Below are 24,208 nucleotides of genomic sequence, written 5' to 3'. Positions count from 1 at the left end.
TTTTCATAAAGATCTGTTGCTCTGTGTTGGGGTTATTGCCATTGTAGAGAAAAAATGAAAATTAGAGATTTGTTTTATAATATAAAAACTTGGTGGATAACTAAGATGCTCTGTATTCATTAAATGATTCTCGTGAAAATAGTACGGTAAGGTCAAGAGTCCAGCTTTAGAAAGCTATAAAGACTATTTTTGACCAGGTGAGTGACTCAAGCTCTCTAGAGCCTCTAGTTCAAACTCATTATTACGTAATAAAAATTATATCACTATAAAGAAGTTTCTTTAATCTTTTAATTGATAATAAATTCATATGATTCAACAAACAGAAACACACAATGATTAACAGCTTACTGGGGTATAGTTTAGGAAAATGAAAACTTTAATATTTCTTTCTCAAGACCAGTACATTCATTGAGTCAATTATTTTATTGTTATTCAAAGCACTCTTATTAAAAATACCCATTGCCATTCAGCAGATTTTTCTGCTGTATGTTGCCATTCTCCAATATTTTATCTCTCATTTGGGACATCACTCATCAAAATCCATCCAATTTTTTTACACACACCCTCAGCAAATTTACTCTATTTTCAACAGAGAAATTTGAGAAAATTGGCTAATAACCAGCCAAATAGCAATGGCATTGTTCTATATAGATTATTACAATGATGACTGGGAGTTTTTAATGACCTTGAATACCCATACAGATCCATCACGGGCGATGTTAGTTGTTAGGAGAACCAACTAGTGTTGGGAGCAGAGCCCAGCCTTTTGAATACCTGACTGAAGAACTTGGTCAGAGTATGTCCTACCAGCGGCTGAACTGCTGTGTAGACGCTCTGACCCCACATGGGTCTGGGAGCTTCCCCCATTGTAACTGTCTTGGAAGTACGTCTACAGAAGAGTGTGATTATTACAACTACTAAGGGTTTTTTTTTAACGTCCTTGACTAACCTGTCGGGTCTCACACTGATGGCGATTATTACAATTGACTTCTCTTATATACGCCCCCCCCCCCTTAACTATAAGTTAAGTTAGTACATGTATTATCACACAGTTGAGAACATATATTCCCCCATTTTTGTTTTTTAGCTTCTTTCCCTTGGATGGCCTAACTTTTATTGGTGATAATTTGTCAAATCACCAATGTTTCTTTTCTAGATATGTATTATTGAAACAAACAAAAAAGTGGGTTTCCTATTTATATTATAGGTTTACTCAAATGAGTATAAATGTCATATGTATCATTTTAACACATTATATATAATAAACACTATTTTTAAGTTCAGTAATTAATATCTAGCAAGGGAACACTAATAACTGATAGGCAATCCCAGTTAAAAACTTGCCCACTCAGGGAGTATAACATTCATACAATAATTAAAATGAACTATTCACAAATGCACTATAAACGTATTGCAGATAATGGCAGTCCAAAGTTTAAAATTGACACACATGGTCTGTAGATGTTTCCAGCTGAAACAATCTGTCATCAATAGGAAGATATCTTATTCAACATACAGTCAGAGGTAATATTTATTTTGCTATCATAGTATTAAATGAGTTTGCAAATGTCAATATATGTGTAAGCAATGTAGTTCTAATCCATAAATTCTCCTGATCTTTTAATTTAAGATATATGCATGTATGGATGTGACAGAAACAATATAAAATTCTGTTAAATTTTGTTTGAATGATTGAATTTGAAATTTACTGTACTTTACAGCTGAAAAGGGGGCACATCAACATTGATAGCACATTGTAGACTTGTTGGATTTAATAGGGTATGTAAGTCTCGTTCTAGTTTCATTTTCTTTACTGGAATTTCCGATGTAGAACGTATTGAAAACCGAAACCAATCTGCATTTTATTGTTTATTTCCGGGTACTCAAAACGCTGTATAACAATGCAAAATCTTCTAGTTTATGTTTTTTCTTACTCTGTTTGTTATGTAGAAATAGTTATTTGTCATTTTTATCGGTATTTTTTACACAGAAAGATTTTTGCCCTAAACACTGAACTCAGCGCTCTCTGAATGACAAATCTCTATGCCTTTGAATGGTAGGCAAGGACCCATTCTTGTAAAATCACGGGGTCACATGACAAGACTTACATACCCTATTGCAAAAACTATGCTGAAATAATTTTGAATTTATGTAAAGTAAAACAAAATTAAAACTAAGCATTTTCCATGCTTTAATATATTGGTTTAAGTCATGCCAATAAGGTAATTCCAACAAAGTATATACAAGTTAAAATGTTATCACTTATTATTACTCATTGTCTTTTGTTGTTGTTGTGGTAATTTTTCTAAAAAAAAGTCTTTTTCTGAAACAACAGTGATGATTGAAGCCAGCTTTGGCCAGAATTGTGACCTTAGAATGCAGTATATTTTGAATTATGTTGTTTACCATGCTTGAAAGTTGAACAGTTGCTGTAGCTATGGTTACAACCTATCAATATTTTACTGTTTACAAAAGAATTATGGTTAAGTCTTCGCTGCATCCATTTTCATGTGACATTCTTAAGAGATGCATTTTTCTTCTTGCGAAAAAAAAAATGTAACAAAAAATATGCAAAAAATATGCATAAATTAATGCAAGCTATAGATACAATTTTTTGCTTTTATCACAACATTTTGTTATAGGTTTGTACTTTTAAACTTCTCTGTTATTATCGTACTTAGTGTAAGAGTTTGAGATTTTTGTTTTATTGCATTACATTTTTTGTAGAATATTCCAGAAAAGGAATCAAACTTTGAAAGAAGGAAATACATGTGATGTAAGGGAATCATTACTGAATATAAACAAACCAAATTTTGATTGGGATTACCTGTGTAATAAAAACAATTTACAGCAGATAGAAGATAACATACAAAGTAGGAAAGGTGTTGGAGATATAGTGAAGCTGGTAAGTTTGAGCCTGTTTTTATAATGGAAGTATTTTGACACATGCAGTGTGTCTGGTACCCTGTACTGCCAAATAAGGTCTTACTTTGCTCTAAGATAGTTGTTTAAGAAACTCTATTCTACTGGAAATTTTTAATTTTTATACCTGTAGTTTACATGTACATGCAAACTTTGATATGTAATAACATTGCATAAATGTTTTACCAAGAATTGCCTAAATCAATATACTCACATGTAACTTTGTATACCACTACATTGCTAGTATATATCTTATCTTTACTTTTCAGCAAGGAGTCTGGGAGGAATACCAAAGAGAGACAAATGTAAGTGTAAAGATTCTAGATGGCAAAGACATGTTCATTATTGTTTCTAATGTTTATGGTTCAAAATATGAGATAATGCTCACCTTCTCTTTACATAAAATTTTACTGTAAATGGAATTTAGAATGAGATTTTCAGATCCTATAGACAACTAGATATGTAAATTAATTGTGACATGTCTAATTTGAATGTATATATGTTTAATCTGTCTGTCATACAATAATTCCTTAAAAGCCATATATTTACAATAATTTTATGGATTATAACTTGAATTAATTGATGGAGTGTCATTTTTATGCTTTCATAGACATTAGAAATAATTTCATTTTCATATGGTAGGAAATTAAGAAATCTGAAATGAAAGTATTGTTAGACCAGTTAGCTGCTGAAATTCCTAACAGAAGTTCACCTGAAACAGTAAGTTCAATCAGTGCATACCTGTAAAGTCAGAAGTTAACCTGTAACAGTAAGTACTATTGGTGAATTCCTGTGATGTCAGAAGTTTACCTGTAACAGTTAATCTATCGATGCATACCTGTGATGTCAGTTCACCTGTAACGGTAAGTTTTATTGGTGTATACCTGAGATGTCAGAAGTTTACATTTAACAGAAAGTTCAATCAGTGCATACCTGTGATGTCAGAAATTTACATGTTTCAGTAAGTTCTATGGGTGAATACCTGTGATGTCAGAAGTTTACCTGTAAACAGTAAGTTCTAGCAGTGTATACCTGTGAGGTCAGAAGTTTACATGCAACATCAAGTTCTATCAGTGCATACCTGTGATGTCAGAAGTTCACCTGTAACAGGAAGTTCTGTCAATAGATACCTGTGATGCCAGAAACTTACCTGTATACAGTAAGTTCTATCTGTGCTGTCATAAATTCACTTGTAAGGATTAGTTCTAATGGTACATACCTGTGATGTCAGAACTTCACCCGTAACAGTAAGTACTATTGATGAATACTTCTGATGTCAGAAGTTCACCTGTAAACTATCAGTGTCGTCTGACCATATTTTCTGCCACATTATAGAAAGCTTAGGGTGACAAAATTTAATGTAGAGCTTTAAAATCACTTGAGATATTGGAAATTGATTCATATTTTTTATCGTAACATGTTAGGTTTTCATAGATGGTCTCAAGAGAAGTGATTATTTGTTTTTTCATAATAATTTGAAGCTAATCACTTCTAACTCTAAAAAATATAAATGGAGTGCCAAATTGCATTCTAATCATTTTGAGTGGTTCCCTTTAGTGATTGTTGATAATGTCAGTATAAATCCATATGAACCTAAGGGGAAAAGTAGAAATATGTAAGTGTCTTCAGCTTGAAAACTGGTCCTTTTTATTCATACATTGTTTTGTTCTCTTAATAGTCTGACTGGTAGTTGTATATAAAATTTCTAGATAACAACATGCATTATAGTTGTAATGTGCAGGCTGTATAAAGGGAGATAACTCACCATTAATAGATGTATTTGGGGAAAATATTAACTAAATGTCTCAAACTTAATACATTCTCTATTTCATTCCAGCCAATAGGAGATGAATGTGAAGCTAGACTTCTTACAACTTGTGGAAAAAAGAAAGGTTTGTAATATAACTATAAAATGTTATTGACAGGGTAAAACCTATAACCCACATGTAAATTATGGGAATATAGATTTTGTTTTCCTGTACAGTCACTAGACAATGACATGCCTCAAGTACAGGTTTGTGTAAAAGAATCTTTCTTTTAGATCTAGTCACATGTTATAAAACTAGGGATTTAGTATAGATGCCATTTTGTCATTTGACCATTTAGTTCTAAGCCAAGATCAATATAACTTGTTTTGTTTTGTTTTTGTACAAAGTACTGTTAGAATGGTCACATGACCTCATCTACATACCTGCAGTTTTTATACTTACATTTTGATTCCAGATTGAGTTAACTTAAGTGTGCTAGACATTTGGGAATATAAATCATGACACGTCCTATGATATTTCTGTGATGTAAGAATTATCTGTTTTTTCAAACTGCCCAAATGCTTGTTTTTAAACATTTTATTTTCAAAAAGTGATAAATTTGATGTATAATTGATAAATTGTTTTCAGAGTTTTCTTTCAAGCCAAAATCTGTCACTGACCTTGGAAACAATCTAGGAATTCTCAGAACCAAGTAAGCACTAAGTAATTGTGGATTAAAATTCATTGTTATATAGAAAGCAGTGTTTTATCAAATTTTCCCGGTGTAATAAATTTCAATAGTTCACATTGTGAAATAAATTTGGTAATTTCACTCTCGGACTTTCTCCCGCCAAAACGTCACAACATAGATATCAATACGCCAATCAAAGAAATTCATGTTGAATATATCGATAAATTATGAATTATGAAGAAAATCTATATAATAAATAGGATAATCAATTGGTTATTGCGCATAACCAAAATATGATCACTCATGCCAAGAAGGCTTGAGAATTTAACTTGTGTGCGGAACAAGTTCTCCACACTCTTTAAATCTAGGCGTTCTTCTCTTCCAATTAATTATCCTATTATTCTTTCATATGGATCAAAGATGAAGAAAAAAATTTCATCCTTTTATTTCCTTTATGAATGCAGGTAATTATTTTGGGTAGTCAACTTAACTTTTTTTTGTGTGGAATTTTCCACACATACTCATGCAATTTAACTTTCCAGAATGAAAAATAGGAAAGTTTTTTCATACCTTATAGGGAATCAGTCATTCACTTATTTTAACCACCAGTCCAGTTAAGTTTGATGTACAGACCCAGATTTTGTAACAAACATTCATTCTCCTTACAATCAACTACTGTAAGACAAATATTCTATTTAGTTGTAATGTACAACCTCTTTTTTGTGCTATGGTATGTTAAAAAATAAATATATTTTAAAATACTGGCAAAAGGAAAGACTTTAATACATAAAATTTACAAATCAAGGTGTTGTTTTGTTTTTGTTCTTTTTCATGTAATTCCAATACCTAAAAACTGACAATTATAGATACTAGATTCTTTATGAAAATTAGATTGAGAGAGACTCTTTAGTTACTTTTTTACAGGAATGTAAATCTGACAACAGGGACATCTACATCATGTTTTTTAGGAGATTTAGCTCAACTAGAGCAGGTTTTAGTACAATACACACTAGAATCCTTGTCGGCAAAAGGATTTTGTATTGTATCTGTACCAGATATTATTCATCCTGCAATTATAGTAAGTTATGAATCAATTTGTAAAATAGTTTACAATGTACAAATAGATTGTATACTACCAGTTTGAATATTTTGCAAATCAAAAGCAGATAGAAATAAAATTGTTTTAGATGATATATATTTAACTATGGGAGATTCCATGCCAGAAGTACCTCTTAGCATTTATGCCTTTGGCCCATAGCTAAATTAACAACCAATTAGTTGGGGATTGAAGTTTTTAGAATAGGGTTGTCCAAATGGTATTTATGACTTTTATACAATGTTTTCCAAGTGGTATTTATGGTTGACTTTTATACAAGTGGTATTGTTACACTCCTAATAATTTGAGTAAAAGGTAATGAATAGGTTTGAAATTGCACTACAAGTGCCATACTCTAAACTTGGCCCAAAGGAAGGTTTGGATTGATTTTTGGGATTTAGAAATAGAGCCAAAATATAACAACTATAACTCTTGTCAAATTCTTATACTGTGTAAAATATCAAATCATAATCAAAATTGTATGTCAATACTTGCCCCAACTGTTCAGGGTTCAACCTCTGCAGTCATATTAAGCTGCACCATGTGAGGCATTTATACAATGTTTTCCAAGTGGTATTTATGTATGACTTTATACAATGTTTTCGGAATGGTATTGATGGTTGACTTTTTGTGCAATGTTTTCAAATGGTATTTATGGTTGACATTTATGGTTAACTTAAAACTATATAACAAGAATGGATATAGTGAATATGTCAAAGAGGCAACAACTCCACCACAGTGAAAATTGTCAGCTCAAGGCCACCCATGGGTCTTCAATGAATGACAAGAAGTCCTCACACCACAGGACAAGCTACAGCTGGCCCATAAATAACATTATACACAGGTACAGCGAAATAGTTGCCCCCATATACTCCAGCAACATAAAAGTAATCTGGAAGTGAAAACAAAACACTACATTCAGAGGATAGAAATTTCTGACTTGGGATAGGCACAAAAAATCCTGTGGGGTTAAAGTACTTTGGCATAATCACAACCCTTCCCCTTTTTATATCTGGCCACAATGGAAAAATACTATACAATTAAACTTTCCTGAAAAGAAATAAACTTGACAATATGTTACACAAATGCACAAAAGACTAATTGCAGTTAACTGACATACCAGCTCCAGACTAGTTTAAACCTACTAGAAAGCCCTCACCATTTGTAATGTTTTCCAATTGGTATTTATGATTTAATTTTATACATGTGTCTTCATTTCTTGCTCTATTCTATCATGTGGACTTACCATTTTCTTTAATTTTAGGAAGGATGTGGTTTTAAAACAACTGGAAACAAGACTCAAGTCTATAAATTAGATCAAAAGAATTTATGTTTAGCTGGAACTGCTGAAATTCCTTTAGCAGGTATATACAGTATTACATAAGTGACATTTTTCTACCATTCTGGTATGTATCAACAGGAAAATTGTCACAGCAGTAAAGTAAAATCTGTCTTAATGAAACCATGAGTAAACAAAACCCTGTCACATCTGAAGTTCCTTTGAATCAGTTTCAATGCAGTTTGAACCTACATTAACCAAACACCTGTCTTAATCAAACATGTGTAAACAAACATGTGCCTGAATCAAATACCCAACTAAACCAAACACATGTGTAAACAAACACCTATCTTAATCAAATACCCATCTAAACCAAACACCTGCCTTAATCAAATACCCATCTAAACCAAACACCTGCCTTAATCAAATACCCATCTAAACCAAACACTTGCCTTAATCAAATACCCATCTAAACCAAACACCTGTCTTAATCAAACACCTGTGTAACCAAACACCTGCCTTAATCAAATACCCATCTAAACCAAACACTTGCCTTAATCAAATACCCATCTAAACCAAACACCTGCCTTAATCAAATACCCATCTAAACCAAACACCTGCCTTAATCAAATACCCATCTAAACCAAACACTTGCCTTAATCAAATACCCATCTAAACCAAACACCTGCCTTAATCAAATACCCATCTAAACCAAACACCTGCCTTAATCAAATACCCATCTAAACCAAACACTTGCCTTAATCAAATACCCATCTAAACCAAACACCTGTCTTAATCAAACACCTGTGTAACCAAACACCTGCCTTAATCAAATACCCATCTAAACCAAACACTTGCCTTAATCAAATACCCATCTAAACCAAACAACTGCCGTAATCATTTACCCATCTAAACCAAACACCTGCCTTAATCAAATACCCATCTAAACCAAACACTTGCCTTAATCAAATACCCATATAAACCAAACAAATTTTTTAGTCTGATAGAAGTTCTATTTAGACATTTTAGTTATAACTGTACATCATAGATGATTACATAAACTAATGAAAACATAAGTCATTTCCTCCTTGTGAGAAAATGTTGTTAGATATTTATTTGGTGTTTAATACTTGCACAATTTATTTTTCTAAAAGTTGAAGGAGTTGTTATTTTATAAACATTTGATGTAGATTTTATGATCTGCAGGTTACTTTGTGAATGATGTTTTAGAAGTAGATGATCTACCAAAGAAGTAAGTGTTCAAAGATTTTTTTTTTAAAGTACTTGGCTCTTAGTTTCAGCAGATGATACTTTTGGGATTTCCTTTTTAGATAAAACATTTTTATTATTTCTAATATAAGTATCATGTAGAATCAAATACACTATAAATGTCACTAAGAATCAGACAGAGGCTGAAACATGATATAAATCACCATATCAACAATATAATTTGACAATTTGTACCATCAAAATAAAGGTTTAAATTGTCCATATCATTTTTGTAAAATGAGTTGTAATTTCATTAAAATGGATTGCAATTGAACATTTCTAAGGGGGATAACTCTGTCAAAAACTTTAGTTGCTTTACATTTAAATGAAATATTTCAAATGAACTCCAGTGATGCAGAGAACAAATAGTGATGATTTCAAAAATAGAAGGCTTCCTTTGGTGAAAGTAACTTGTCAGATCAGTGAGTTTTTACATGCATGTTTTATATTTGTCCAACATTGTCAGATTCCTACAAACACTTGTACTTAAAACTATAAAATACATCTTATTACTTTCATTTGATTTCATTGAAGAATGTGTGCAGTAAGTCGATGTTATCGTGCTGAAACATCAATTGTTGAAGGTGAAAAAGGAATTTACAGAGTTCATCAGTTCACAAAGGTGAGTATTAATTCTAGATTGGTTTGGTATGTATTTTTCATAAAGTAGACATATAGTGAAATACTCGTCAATACTTAACCCCTTAAACATGGCTTGGTTAAGACAAGTATCCAGAGATTTGGACTTACACAATAGTAATACTAGTTTAGTGTATATCTTCTGCACTTTTGCACATTTTATATTACTGCAAAAAATGGTATAGCTCTTACCTCATCATATTTGGTGTTGGAGGTCTCATTCATAGACATTTAGTATCTGAACAATAACTTTAGAACAAATGTATAAATGTATGAATTTCTTGAAATTGTACCAAGAGGTCACATACTACAAAAGGAAAGCTATAATTGAATTTTGGGATTAGAACTTGAACTGTCTAGGAGTTATCAGCAAAAAAGGGCCAGAAACAAGTATTTTCATAATGACCAGATAATGACTTGAGTAAAAGCATTTGGAGTTCTTTGAAATTATACTCTAATGTGCTTGAATCTTTTTGGAATTTTGGGCCCGTAGGGGGTACAAACAAGCATTTCCCTGAATTCTGGACAATAACTTGAGTAAAAGTGTATGGATCTGTTTGAAATTGTACCACAATGTACCATTTCACAAAAGTAGAGCTTGAATTTATTTTTATCATTTTTACCATTTATCTATGGTTTCTGAGCAAAAAATGTTTGTAAAAGAATATGGATCTCTATGAAATGTTATTTCAAGGTTTTATACCACAAAATGAAGATTTTGATTGGTTTGAAGGGTTATGGTTTTAACATTTTAAAAATTAGGGACCAAAATGGGGTCAGAAATAAATGTTTTCTTCAATTTCATTTAAATCTTATTTGTTATGTTGAAATGCAAATTTAAAGTTCTTTGACCATTTTCGTTGAGGCCAGATGCTTATACATGTCCTATGTAGAACTTTAATCACATTTTAAATTCATAGCTGTGTCAAGTTAGAATGCTGCGTCAATAATTGTCCCAACTGTTTACTGTTCAACCTTTACGGTTGTATTAGGTGGGCCTTGCTGGAAGCATTTCATATGTGCTGTGTTTTTTACTGAAAAAACTATTACGTTAACTTTTTCATTGTCCAAACTTGGAGGAAATATCCACCAGCAGGTCTATTTCCACTCATTTAACACTTTCATGACTGACTTTATTTTTTACAAGACTTATTTGAGCATCTGTCTACTACATAGGTATCATTAAAGTTAATAAAAATAAAAAATAAGTTTAGTCTTTACCTGCATACATACATAGATTTGGGAGAGCTATTTCAAAACTCATTTCATGAATAAAAAAATAAAAATAATAGAATGCAAACATAAAATTCCCAAGGATCATGGTAACAAAGAGCTATATATTGACCATACATATAACAGAGTAGACCTTTCAACTATGAAATTAGGGGGGTTTTGACCTCATTTCAGTGGGATTTTTGTCATACTCTATTTGATAGGTAATTTGTCCCTTGATTTTAAGTCCTTTTGCAACATATTCCATGTAGTGTTGACATTGGTTCTGTACTTTTCCACTTTAAGTGTATTTTCAGACATCAACGGGCCTTCTACATTTTTAGCAATTTTTTAAATACTTACCAGTAATGATCTGCAAATGGTCTCTTTACATATAGGTTTCGAGTTTCTTAAATTTTGTTTCAACATGACAAACCTTCAATGAAGACATAATGAAGTGTACTGTGTACATTGGCAAGTCAACTGCCTGGAGATATTTCATATAGTTTTATGTATTTTTTATGACACTGTTAATGTAACTACATTGTTGATGCTTTAAAAACAGAATGAATACATCATTGGTACTTTGTACAAGATGTGACTATATGTGTTGGTGTTTTGTTCAATGTGTGAGTACATTGTTGATGTTTTGACCAAGGTATGAGTCTTTTCAGCTATTGTTAACTGTTGCTCTAAGTCAGTCAGTATTTGATTACCAATACAAATCTATTTAAAGTTCATATTGTCTATGGTATAGGTGATACAAGAACAACAAACAAAGGATGCTGTATTGACACCATAATTTGTATGTAACTATTGTCCTTTCTGTGTTCTGATCTGTATTATGAATAGACCATACATTCATCTCCCATTTAAATCAATCAAATCAAGGACAATAACTCTTTCATTGTGCTGATTTCTTGTACAATCTATATAATTTTTTTCCAGGAATTTGAGTTTATAATTTGGTGATAACAAAATGGTCAAAATTGATTGATTGTTAGGGTTTAATGCCCGAGCAGCAGTATTTCAGCTATATTCAGGCAATCAGTCAAAATTAGACACTGATTAAACCCATAATCTGTTAAACTTAATATGTTCAAAGTTTCTATTCACATTCAACAATCTGTCAGAACTGAAGAAAATGTTCAACAGGAAATTTTTGGATCAGATATACTTGAAAAAACAGAATGAATATGGTGAAACCCAAAAGATGCAGCAGGGTGTAACTTAAATCCACAACAGTAAAATCCTAGGTCACCATAAGGTCTTTGACAAGTGTAACACAATGTAAAGCAAGCTCTAAAATGCCCCAACATCCAAAGTAAAAAATCACAGGACCATTACAATTCCTCATAATCAAAACTATATCCAGAATCATTTTTTATTCCGAAATAATATAAGCAGAGACCAGTGATACCCATTTATTGATACATTTCCAGTTGTATGTCACTTTATCCACTTTGGTAAGCCTCATCACAGCATTCAGTGGCAGTTCTCAGCTTATACTGCAAGACTCTTCTTCTTGTTCAGCCACAATTAACATCTGAGATGTTTACTAGAATTAGACATTACAGAGGCTGATACAAAATAAAGTCTTATTTCTTTTCACTGTAAAAATTCTTGTTCTTCCCATCATTTAGCCAGAAACGGTCAAATATGACTACTTCAAATGTTTCCAAATTTTTACGTGATGAAAAAGAGGTTGTGAATGAATAGTTGGTCTTGTGGTTGTAGTACTGATGATCACTTAGAAAAAGGGGACAATTTAATTATTCATATATTTTAATCAATCAAAAAGGATGTATTGAAAATAATTAACCCCTCTTTTTCTAGCGGAAATAGAGTAAATGGTCGACATTTCTCAAATAATTTCTCCTTTATTTCCTCTTTAGTACAAATGTACATACATGTATAGTCAGAAATCAAAATGTACATACATGTATAGTCAGAAATCAAAATGTCTCTGAACTTAAGCACATTTCATTGTAGGCTACATAGTTTGGTTTTGCTTTGTTTCAATCTTATTAGGTACCTGTCCATATAAAATTCAGGCACTGCCAATAGTAAAGTGATTCATGATGTAGAAATACCCATCTAACAAACAATGCATTTTCAGTCTATATGTGCTATATTTTCACATAACATTAATCATTTCTGCATTCAGCTCTGCACTTTTTAAAAAATCATACATTTATCTACCACTAAAACCAAACAAATGTAACCAAATCAAAACTGATAACGCTTGCAAAGTGTCAATTTCATGTACAATCTATATAATTTTTATCTCAAATTTCTGAACAAGAGAAAAGATAGAATTTGGTGGATTTTTGACATACATGAATCACCTTCTGTCTGATTTTCATAAAGACTGCCACTTACAAAAATATAGGAATACAAGGTGATGTGCATATACTGACCTACATTTCCAGATGAGTGTTTCTTTCTTAGCCTATTCAGCATCACAGAAGGAGCTGCCTAAAATGAGTTTTAAAACAGTGTTATTCATGTAATTCATCTGCTTATAGAATCTGCTTAATATTATCAGAGGAAAAAGTTTTAAATCTTTACTCTGAATTAACATACGTGAATAGGGAACTTTCAAAATTGAAACAGAGTAAAAGGTAAAATCCAGAAATACGAAAAAGATCAAAATATTAACAAAAACCTAATATAATAAATGTAGTCAAGTTGCTTAATTCTGTTATACTGAAATAAAACAAACATTTTAATTTAACAAACTTAATACCATGTTTACCTGTCACTATATCAGCCTCTAGACCAGTTATGTCAACTATATATAGGATTATGATTGCTTAAGAGAACACCATTTCTACCATTGATTGATACTGTGTCAACCATTGTTTCTGTAAAACTTTATAAAACACTGTCCCTGTAATGTTTATTATGAAACAGAAATATTTCATTAGAATGCTATCTGATATGCTTTATCCCTTAGAGTTTATGTTACATGAAAAGATAAAGGCATGTTTTTTTTTTTATATTTGAAAAATCATTAAAAAATAAGCTTCAGTTTTTTTTTTTTCCAAGAACATGTAATTATCTTTTGGATAGTTATAATCTAGGTATAACACATAATTATGTAGATTGGAAATTACTTTCAAATATAGTTTTCTCTGTTTTTTTGAAAGGCAAGTTTCTGAATTCCTGTGCTGTGTACACAAGGTTATTCTGTTTTCTATGGATACACAGGATCTATTAAATTTTCTCCTCTGTGGATTTAGTAAATTTTATTTAAAGCAAATATATATTTTCACTTTTTATATGGCTGTTTTTCTAGGCGTGACATATAATGGTATTTCATTCACACTTCTCATTATCACTTAAAAATGATACCACCAATTTCATGAAATGTAATTGAATTGTTTCTTTCTATTGATGTAAGTCCCTATCAATTTTTATGAATTTCTGATTTTACGTTTTGGAGTTAAGAGACTTAATTATCAAAAAATGTGGATTCCTGTTTTTGGACTACAAGTCATCAGTACTCACACTCACATATTGTCAAATACTGAAATGCTACAATTACTACTGTTTATTACCATAACTCTACTAACATTTGTCTATGTGTAAATGTTCAAAATTTTTTTTACCTTTTTCCATGTATGTTTAAGTTCCAATTCTACTTTTTTCAAAAAAATAAATGGTTTGTGTCATATTTTATCGATTCCATGCACACTTAGGAAAGTACAGAAATTTGATCTCACAGTATTATGATTATAACTTCAAGTAATATTCGATCATGTATTTAAATGAAATTTCTAATGCTTGTTATCAACTACAAAATATACTGTCAACCAATCAGTTCATGGAAATACTACTTTACACTGCACATTTTATATTCTAAGTTAAAAAGAAGACAGTAATGAAAGTTTTTAGATAGCGAGATCAATTAAAAATGTATATAAGAAGTTCATTTAAACATGTGTGATAACTTATAGTAAATGGGCAGTCATGACCTATGCAAGGTATTTCATTGATTGATTGGTAGTTCATTCTGATTCATCATTATTACATGTACATGTATACAATGTCCTTATATAGTAGAACTCTCAACCTGTTCAATCTGATACACTTACTAATAAAATATTTTTTTAAGGTTGCTATTTAGCATAAACCACTAACACATATTTTCTGGTTTATCATCATTATCATTTTTTACTTATTAGGTTGAAATGTTTGGTGTAACAAGGGGATTTCTCGAAGAAAGTGAAAACCTGATGGAAGAATTCATGGAAATACAGAAAGAACTATTTACTGATTTAGGGATACATTTTAGGTACATTGAAATGTTTTACAAGAACAAGAACATTTTATGGGTAGGCTAGTCCTGTTTTTCAGCTGGTTCATATTTTACCCAATCTTTGTGGAAAAAGGTTGAAGTATAAAATTTTATTATCTGGTCAATGCTCAAAAGAGTGAAGATAATGTAATATCTAATTTTTGGAAGTTACTGTGGTTTCATTTATTTTGGTGGGAATCAATTTTTCGTAGTTGGAGGAAGAAAGGATCTTTTGTTAGGTACTTTTTTTGGTTTGTGTCCATAAAATTTTTTAAAACCACATTTCTAATAAATTTTCAACAAACCAAAACTTTTCTTATTCTAGACGTAAAGTGAAAATTTTGTGAGCATCTAGTTTTTTGCTTACACATATTTGCATTCAGTGCTACTAAAATGACAAAGTTTATCAGTTGAAAGATGGAATAACATGAGTATACCAGACATTGTTCATATAATCTAGTTATGGACATTATTTTCAGTAGATATGTTTCCTAGGGGCTATTTAAAGATAATAAACAATTCATACACATTTAATTAAACAATAAAAGGATGACAGGATGTTGTTTGCTTGATATGGTTCTTGCCACCATGACACTTGAACCTTCAAATAGGGATTGAATATCTATTTCAATTTATTTGTCCCTTGTTCTGTGTTCTAATTACCTCTGTTTTCATGTCTGTCAGGATTTAAAATGCAGTAAGGCTATTTTACTTTTCAGATTATTAGCAAGAACATATTGAATTGTTTTTCTTATATTTGTCTTATTTGATAGAGCTTATTAATTAAACAACCTACTTGGTCCTTTGACTAGTGAATTAGTTTAGGATAAGTATATACTCATTATACTGTCAAAGTATAGATAACTTATTGTAATAGAGATTATTGATAATACAGAATATAAGGCATTTGTTTCTTGATACAGGCTTTGCCATGGGTATCTCAGGTCAAGCCCATTAAGGCGAGCCTAAGATTTCTTGTGAGAAAGCCAGTATAAAAAAAATAATTGCCTAATATTCTGTTTATCGATAAGGAGTAAATTCACTAACACTAATTTCAGGTCTACTATTTTACCGAAGTTTCATCTTAATATTTTCAATTTTCAATTTTCCTATACTTTAAAGTTAAAACACTATCTGAATACTGATATACAGAAAATATAACCTGTTGTGTCAAAATTTAGACTTTTTGTATACATATCAAAGAGTTTGACAAATATGATCTATATTTTCTACATAGAAATGTCTCATGAAATACGCTATTGTAACACAATTGTGGTAAATTTTCTAATTTTGATTTATTTTCATCTGCTGTAGTTTTAGGACTGTTTTTGATATTTTCCGAAATCTACTCCTTTATAGGTAATATTTCATTTTCATTTTTAGTATGTTAAAAAATAATATAAAAATAAATATTTTGACCATGAAAAAGAACACTTCAATTCAAATGACCTATTTTGTCGGGATGAGCCAATGTCATTCAACTCTAGTATGATGTTACGATTTTTCACACATGCTTGGTTTTAAATTGACTTGTTATTTTTTGTATCCGGGTCAGTGTGCTGTTCATCAAACGAAAATGTCACAAATTAATGATGAATATAGTAATAAAGTCTGTATCTAACATGTAATATTTTTAGCTTATGTTTTGCAAGATTTTGCATAATGGTACTATTTAACACTAAGCCAACATCTTTCATGTTGCATGTGTGTTCATCATGCTTGCAGATATCTATTTGATATTTGGTACATTGCTTAGAGATCAAATTCAAATATTGTTCCGATCCATTGATCCCTTGGGCATAGAAAATACTGGCAATAACTCAGTTTTTTCAGACTTCTTTTTGTCATGCTGGTAGATATTCAATTGATACTTTATACAACATTTAACCATGGCAAGTTACAGTACAGGTTCGAATATTGACCCTTGGACTTAGAAAATTCTTGCAGTAACTCAATATTACTTTTTTTGTCATGCTTGCAGATATTCATTTGACATTTGTTACATCACTTTACCTCGTTACAGTTCAAGATTAAATATTGTTCTGGTCTATTGATTTTTTGCTGTACTATGTCCCTTGGACTTGAAAAATTAATGCAGACTTAAGGTCTTCTGCACTTTTTTGTACAAAGTTTGCATTCTTTTCTCTTCAACAGAATTTTCTTTCTGTAGGAGACTTTGTATTGCAATGCAATACTCTCAGAATGCTTATTTCATCTGAATTTCAGGGTTCTAGAAATGCCAACACAAGAATTAGGTGCTCCAGCTTACAGAAAGGTGGACATGGAAGCTTGGATGCCTTGTCAACAGTTTTGGGGAGAGGTAAATTTTGTGAATGATTTGTAACAAGGTTTCTGATAGGTTGGTGACCTTTAAGGTCACATACCACCAATTCAACCAGTGAGCATTGGGACTTACTTGGGAACAACACAAAAATTGTCTTATGCAAAGATTACCACCTGTTCCTCGAGGCACTGTGAAAATTATTTCAAAAAATGAAATTGCTTCTTAAAGGAAAGCCATTTTTGTACATTTTATTAGTACACTTATCTTCTTGTGCTGTCAAGCTTCATCTCTATGATTTCCAAGTGCAGTGTATACCCTCTGTTTTGAGAAAACACTGGGATTCTATTTATGGATCCTTCACTTCTGGTGACCAGTGTTTCACTCCAAGTCTGCCAACCCCTATTCCATTTTGAGGATTATAAGCTGACACATGTAAAATCATGCTGATATATGGTCTTCTTTAGGTTTAAGTTAGGGGAACCATTGACAATTGTGTTGTCAGCATTGAAGCCTTTGGGAGGTGGAATTAGTGTTTTCAGACAACCCTTGTTATTTTGTATAATCAGGATTTGTACTGTGACATCATCAATAACGGTTTGCACTTCATGATTCAAATACAAAGTAAATCTAAAAATGAATTCCTCTATCCAACAAATTTATCAAGGAACATCTGTACACTAGCAATACACCAATTCATATCACAAGATTGCTTATCAATGGTAAAATTTTTAAATATTACAAGTGTGGAATCAGACTCCCTAGGGGCAAGTATGGACATAATCTAACAGTGTGGTATCTATCAGTTACATTGAATAAGGATATTTCTGTACATAAGTTTTTAAGTTCCACAACTCTGAAAAGAAACTGCATAGTTGTTGCAGATTACATGAAGTTACATATATTAGAATAAAGTTGATGCCATTTTCCTGACATTTTGTTTCTTTAACAGAAAGAACACAAAGAAACCTCTTGCAAGCAATAATTTATTTCAAGCAACATCAGTCCTTGCTCTTCAGAGATTGCAAAAAAATAATAAAAAATAGTGTAAGATTATATATTGTTCTATAACAAATGAACGTGTAAACATTAGGATCATCAATGGGTCCACACAATCAATGTCAGTATGTTGTAATTTTGTGTTGAGATTTTAAGACAGTTTTATGTTATAAATTTCCCATACTCTCTGTGCCAATTGGAATAGTAATATTGCTACAAATACTTTGAAAGTAATACATAATATATAATTAAAAATATAATTTGGATTGTATGGTTAAATTTAGTTCAAAATGTACTTCAATTTAATTGATTGAAAATACAAAACTGCCCTGGTATAATAAGAAACATACCTCTGTAGGACTCTATGTCAGAATTAACTTCTACTCAAATGACCTGGTAACACAATGATAACTACACTGTAAATCTCAGCAAAAAAATACACATCTACACAGAGTATGTCACACAGTTAAATCTTTGTACTTCTAAAAAATAAAAATGTGAAATCCCATAATCCAGTAAAATACGTCCTTTATGACAGCTTCATATGACTGCAGGGTTGAACTTCGAAAAAGTAGAGGCAAGCATGGACATACTATTCAAGGTTGATACAGCTTTGAATTTCGATTGCATTGACAATGAGATGAGAATTTCACCAGAATCAACGTGGCCTTTTTTTTAACCTTACTTGGTTCAAATCAATCTGAACTTTCCTTCGGAGAAAAGAATTTCACCAGAATCAATGTGGCCCTTTTTGGCCCTCATATGGTTCAAATCAGTCTGAACTTTCCTTTGTAGAAAAGGCACATCGTGGTACAATTTCAAAGAGATCTGTTCTGCTTTACTCAAGTTATCATCTAGACATCAGGAAGTTGCTTCATTTTTACCCCTAGTTCTTAATCAGATCAAGTCACAGCCCCAAAATGGAACCTTGTATTACAATCTCAAAAAGATAAATTTACTTGTACCTGGTACTTCAGGAAAATGCTGGTTTCTGGCCCTTTATTTTGGCCCATCATTCCTTAAAGGTTCAAAACCAGTCTAACCTTAGTGGTATAGAAAATTGTAGAGCAATATCAGAGACATTCATTTGCTTTTACTTAAGTTACATGTATATAGTTCAATTCTATGAAATGCTTGCTTTTGGTCCTACTGATTGAGGTCATATCTCCCAAAATCAATACCAACCTTTTGGACTTGAAAACTTGAGCAATCAACTAATATCGGTACTTGTATTACATTTACCATAATTATCACATGAAGCTAATTGTCTATGGACATGCATTGACAACAGAGAACAGTGTCAAATCATTACATGACAGCAAATTTCCAATAAAAACACAATTAATCAAAGTTTATTAAAATTGGTGGAAGAATTTTCAATTTGTGTAGTGTGAACAAAGACCGGGTTCTTTAGCTTTTATCTTGAAAAAACATGCGTAATACTTGTAGTACATGCTGTAACATGTATAGATAGAAAACCCTTTCAGTTGATAATATGATAGATAGGGCAAGATAGATATGGATATTACAAAAAATGTCCAGTATATTAGGATAGGCCTCTGTAAATTAAAAAATAATGTTCTGCTGGAACAAATAAAATAGTAACCAGATTTCTAACAGATGCCAGATGCTGGTATTAATTAAGACTTGAAAATCTAGGTCACTCAGTTGCTTCTAATTAATTGTACACATGTAGCACCAATATGTGTAGAATTTTTCATTTAAGAGAAAAAATGTTGACTAACATGTTGTAAATAATACACAAATGTGTAACATTGAAAACTTGTCTTTACAACATAGAGTGAAGGTAGTGCGGGGTTACATACATTTCATCCATATTTCAAATTGCCACTGTGATCATTACATAAGGTTTCACTTACTTTTTAAAGTACAGACATGATTTTCTTGAAAATGCTGTTGACTAAGGTAATGAAACAACAAAACTTCACCATTAAAATAATCTCTCTTTACGACATAGAAAAAAAAGTTGCAAGTGTGATAATCAAACAAAAATGTTTCGCTTACTAAAGTACATAAATGATTTTCATGAACAAATAATAGCCAAGGACATTAAGTAATCCTTTAGTCGGTCATGATAATATATTACAAATACCACATTTTAGTGCAAAGTATTGAGTATATATTTTTAGCATGAAAACAGCAATTATACCAAGTATAGGAACAGTCAACTGATTGTCAGCGTCACTCTTACCTTGCATTTGTGTTACGAAAGATTTTTGGGGATTTTTGTGGTTTATATCCACAAAGATAGTCATATTAAATTCTCGAAACAATGTTATCTTAGCTTTATAATGAATGAAATGAAAAGTGTAACAGATATACAGAAAGTGCTATCTTTTTCAACTTTATTGTTATAGTGTAATTAATAACTCATGTAAAGTTTAGTGGAATAATTTTTTTTTTATCAAAGAGCTTTTCTGGAACAAATTTCACTGTTTTAATACATTTTAATTTAAACTGATCACTTATTTTCATTTGTGAATTGAAATAATCAAAATATTTATGAGAAATAACATTATAGATCTCCAGCACATCTAATTGTACCGACTTCCAGAGTAGAAGATTATCAATCAGTCACACAGTCGATGACAGCCTACATTATGCTCATACAGTAAATATAATTTCAGTTATATTGTTCATTGTTATACATACCCATCTATCAAAGGTTTTATCATTTTAGGGTTTTACATTAATTAATTTCACTTGAAGCAGGGGGACACATTTTCTTTCTCACAGTATTTCTATTTTAAAAAATCTTTTTGTCATACAAACAAAATGTAAACATATTTTTTTTATTTTTCTATAATATCATTATATCATTTAAGGAATGAATTATATGGTTTTTTTTCTATGAAGAAATAACCTCAATCATGTGGTGCACACAGGTTATTTTCAAGTGTGCACCACAAGCACAAAATTAAATTGTAAGATTTTAATTACAGTTTTTTTGGTAGAGGAGAGTACATTTAGCAATCATGGGATCATTTCAAATCAAGTTAGACTTTTAATTAAATTTAATGAGTATCACGCATTGGGAAGAAAATTATTGTATGAATTTTGTACTAATAATAAGAAAGTTTCCTACCAGTAATTTGTGGTCAATAACTTTGTCTTAGTATCCCATATTTTGATATGATATTTTGGAAACTCAGAGTCAACTTTGAGTGAGCAGCTTTGTATTTTTATTCAACTGAGTCTTTGAAATGACATGTTTTTTTTTTACCTTAAAACAAATGCCTCATGATTATTGATGCTGAGTATTATCATAGACTCTTATTCTGTTTCATTTTTTTTTGTTTTGTTTTGTTTTTTGTTTATGAAACTAGGATTTGTATGATTTCTAAAAGTGTCATAAAAACAGAATAATGCTGAGCTGGAAAATAAAAACGTGGCCTTCCACAGTTGATGAATAGATTCCTAAGGCTAATCCTGGACTGTGGGCTCTTCAGTCTTTCGTGAAAATTGGTTGCAATAATAGAAAATCACTACAGTACGACAGTGTAATCTTTGGTTAGTCAACCACCCTTCCATTCTTCATTTCCTGTATCTGCCCCTGGAATCAGACAGGCAAAGCCGCACGTAGACATTACTAAATCAGTGCAATACTATTACTCCCTTCCATCTGTATTTCAACATTCACCCACCATTTACATGTCACTATCAGGTCAAGGAAAATATGAAACAAGGTTAACAAGAATAAACGGTATTACTATGAAAATATAGTCATTACACTCCCCTGCAGTTAGCAGTATTACATTTTTACAGTTAAGAAATTAAATTTTGAAGGTAAACCACATTTAAAACAAGTGCTTTCAAAATTATATTTGTACTCTATTTGATGTTGTGGATATACTTGTAGGTCAATGGTACTGCCTGTGCTGTTCCTCGACTTATCATGAATATACTGGAATCTAACCAGACTAAGGTGAGCTCTGATCATAGATTTTTCTACACAGAAAACCAATGGGGCAGGATATGTTGGTCTGAGGGGGTGTGGGGATTGACACCTCCTCTTTTTATTGGAAATTAGTGGAAATCACTTAGCGTCCATCATCGTCGGTTAACAATTTTTTTTATAAAATATTCTCCTCTGAATTTTGCATGGATGTTCCTTAGGGTATCATGCACTATGGTTGTTTTTGAACCGTCAAAAAATAGCCGCCTTTGCTATCTTTTCGACCACAGGGGTCAAGTCACCAATTTCTACACATGTCTCAGAGACCTGCCTTCTTCAGCTTGAAGAGCTCTACAAAAGTTAAACTTGGGTTTAGTTGTCAAACAAGTATTTGTTAAGAGTTATTGCCTTTGAAACATGAAAAATGAAGGTTTTTGCAGTTTTCAGCTAATATCTTGAAAATTATAATTGATAGAAAAAAAACTTTCGATTGATGATAAAACCTACAAAAGTCTCCATTGGTTTGAAGTTGTCAGACAACTCCTTCTTAGAGTTGTTGGCCTTGAAAGGTGAAAAATGACAGTTTTTGCAGTTTTCAGCTGATATCTTGAAAACTATAATAAATAGAAGAAACTTTCAATGATGACATGATCTCTATGATAAGTCCTACAAAAGTCTCTCTATGGGTCTAAGTTGTCTGAGAACTCCTTGTAAGAGTTATTGCCCTTGAAATGCAAAGAAAAGTGATAGGAAAACCTTTCGATTGATGAAATTTTCCTCATGTTAAGGCCTTCAAAAGTCTCCTCCAGTCAAAATTTTCTGAAGACTCCTTGTTAGATTTATTGCCCTTGAAAAGCAAAATATTACATTTTTGCAGTTTTCAGCCAATATCACAAAAACTATAATAGATCAAAAAAAAATTTCAGTTGATGGAACGATCCTCATGTTAAGGCCTACAAAAGTCTTTTTGGTACCGGTAGAAGTTGTCTGATGATTTTTTTTCTTGGAGTTATTTCCCTTGAAAGGTGAAAATGATGTTTTTGCAGTTTTCAACCATTTTTTTCCGGAAAGCTATAGTAGATTTTTGGAGTTATTTCCCTTGAAAGGTGAAAATGATGTTTTTGCAGTTTTCAACCATTTTTTTTCTGGAAAGTTATAGTAGATAGAAAAAAATCTTTCAATTGATGAAACAAGCTTTATGATGAGGCCTACAAAAGTCTCTTATAGTCTCATAGTTGTTGGACAACTTTTTGTTAGAGTTATTGCCCTTGAAAGGCAAAAATACAGTTTTTAGCCAATATATTGAAAATTATGATAGATTTAAAAAAAAACTTTCAATTGATGAAATGATCTCTATGATAAGTCCTACAAAAGTCTCTCTTTGGATCAAAGTTGTCAGATGACTCCTTGTTTAGAGTTAATGCCCTTAAAGGCGAAAATGGCAATTTTGGCTATTTCAGGGAAACTATAATGGATAAAAAAACAATTTTTATTAGATGAAATGATTTTTATGATAAGGCCTACTAAAGTCCAATGGGGTTTCAAAGTTGTAGGAGGACTCCTTCTTAGAGTTATTGCCATTGAAGAGCAAATATTGAACCATGTGAGCAATGCAGGCTTCTGGGAGCCTCTTGTTCTCTTCAAAATTACTTGTACTTTTCAAATTCCTGAAGTGCTATACCAATACATATTACTAACTTATTTTCAACAGAATGGAGATGTAATGATTCCTGATGTGCTGCAGAAATATATGAATGGAAAAAAGAAGTTAGAGAAGATGGAAAAAAGGACAAAATATGTCCAGGCTAATAAAATAGCAAGAATGATTACTGAATAAAATAATATAAATCTTT

General features: G+C 31.4%; 1 protein-coding gene across 5 annotated transcripts in view; it reads left to right on the top strand.

Annotated features, from left to right (window-relative positions):
* LOC148624035 (serine--tRNA ligase, mitochondrial-like) overlaps positions 1 to 24,208 on the top strand; it is a 25,722-nt gene extending 1,514 nt beyond the window's left edge. For 3 of the 5 annotated variants that reach the window (XM_088566460.1, XM_088566462.1, XM_088566461.1), the window contains exons 2-16: positions 1,418 to 1,524; positions 2,728 to 2,905; positions 3,192 to 3,227; positions 3,565 to 3,642; positions 4,760 to 4,814; positions 5,319 to 5,382; positions 6,286 to 6,439; positions 7,722 to 7,821; positions 8,943 to 8,988; positions 9,540 to 9,627; positions 15,047 to 15,156; positions 17,386 to 17,479; positions 20,982 to 21,071; positions 22,320 to 22,385; positions 24,067 to 24,208. In XM_088566460.1, the coding sequence (XP_088422586.1) occupies positions 1,418 to 1,524; positions 2,728 to 2,905; positions 3,192 to 3,227; positions 3,565 to 3,642; positions 4,760 to 4,814; positions 5,319 to 5,382; positions 6,286 to 6,439; positions 7,722 to 7,821; positions 8,943 to 8,988; positions 9,540 to 9,627; positions 15,047 to 15,156; positions 17,386 to 17,479; positions 20,982 to 21,071; positions 22,320 to 22,385; positions 24,067 to 24,192 (1,392 nt within the window). In that variant the 3' untranslated portion in view covers positions 24,193 to 24,208. The remainder of the gene's footprint in view (positions 1 to 1,417; positions 1,525 to 2,727; positions 2,906 to 3,191; positions 3,228 to 3,564; positions 3,643 to 4,759; positions 4,815 to 5,318; positions 5,383 to 6,285; positions 6,440 to 7,721; positions 7,822 to 8,942; positions 8,989 to 9,539; positions 9,628 to 15,046; positions 15,157 to 17,385; positions 17,480 to 20,981; positions 21,072 to 22,319; positions 22,386 to 24,066) is intronic. The other 2 variants (XM_088566463.1, XM_088566464.1) reach the window with 1 other exon arrangement.

This window comes from Perna viridis, chromosome 2 (genome assembly GCF_037379345.1).
Source record: "Perna viridis isolate PV_CMFRI_1.1 ecotype Kerala chromosome 2, ASM3737934v1, whole genome shotgun sequence".
Classification (NCBI taxonomy): Eukaryota; Metazoa; Mollusca; class Bivalvia; order Mytilida; family Mytilidae; genus Perna; species Perna viridis.
The sequence above is the reverse complement of the archived record's forward strand: the minus strand, read 5'-3'. Positions and strand labels throughout refer to the sequence as shown.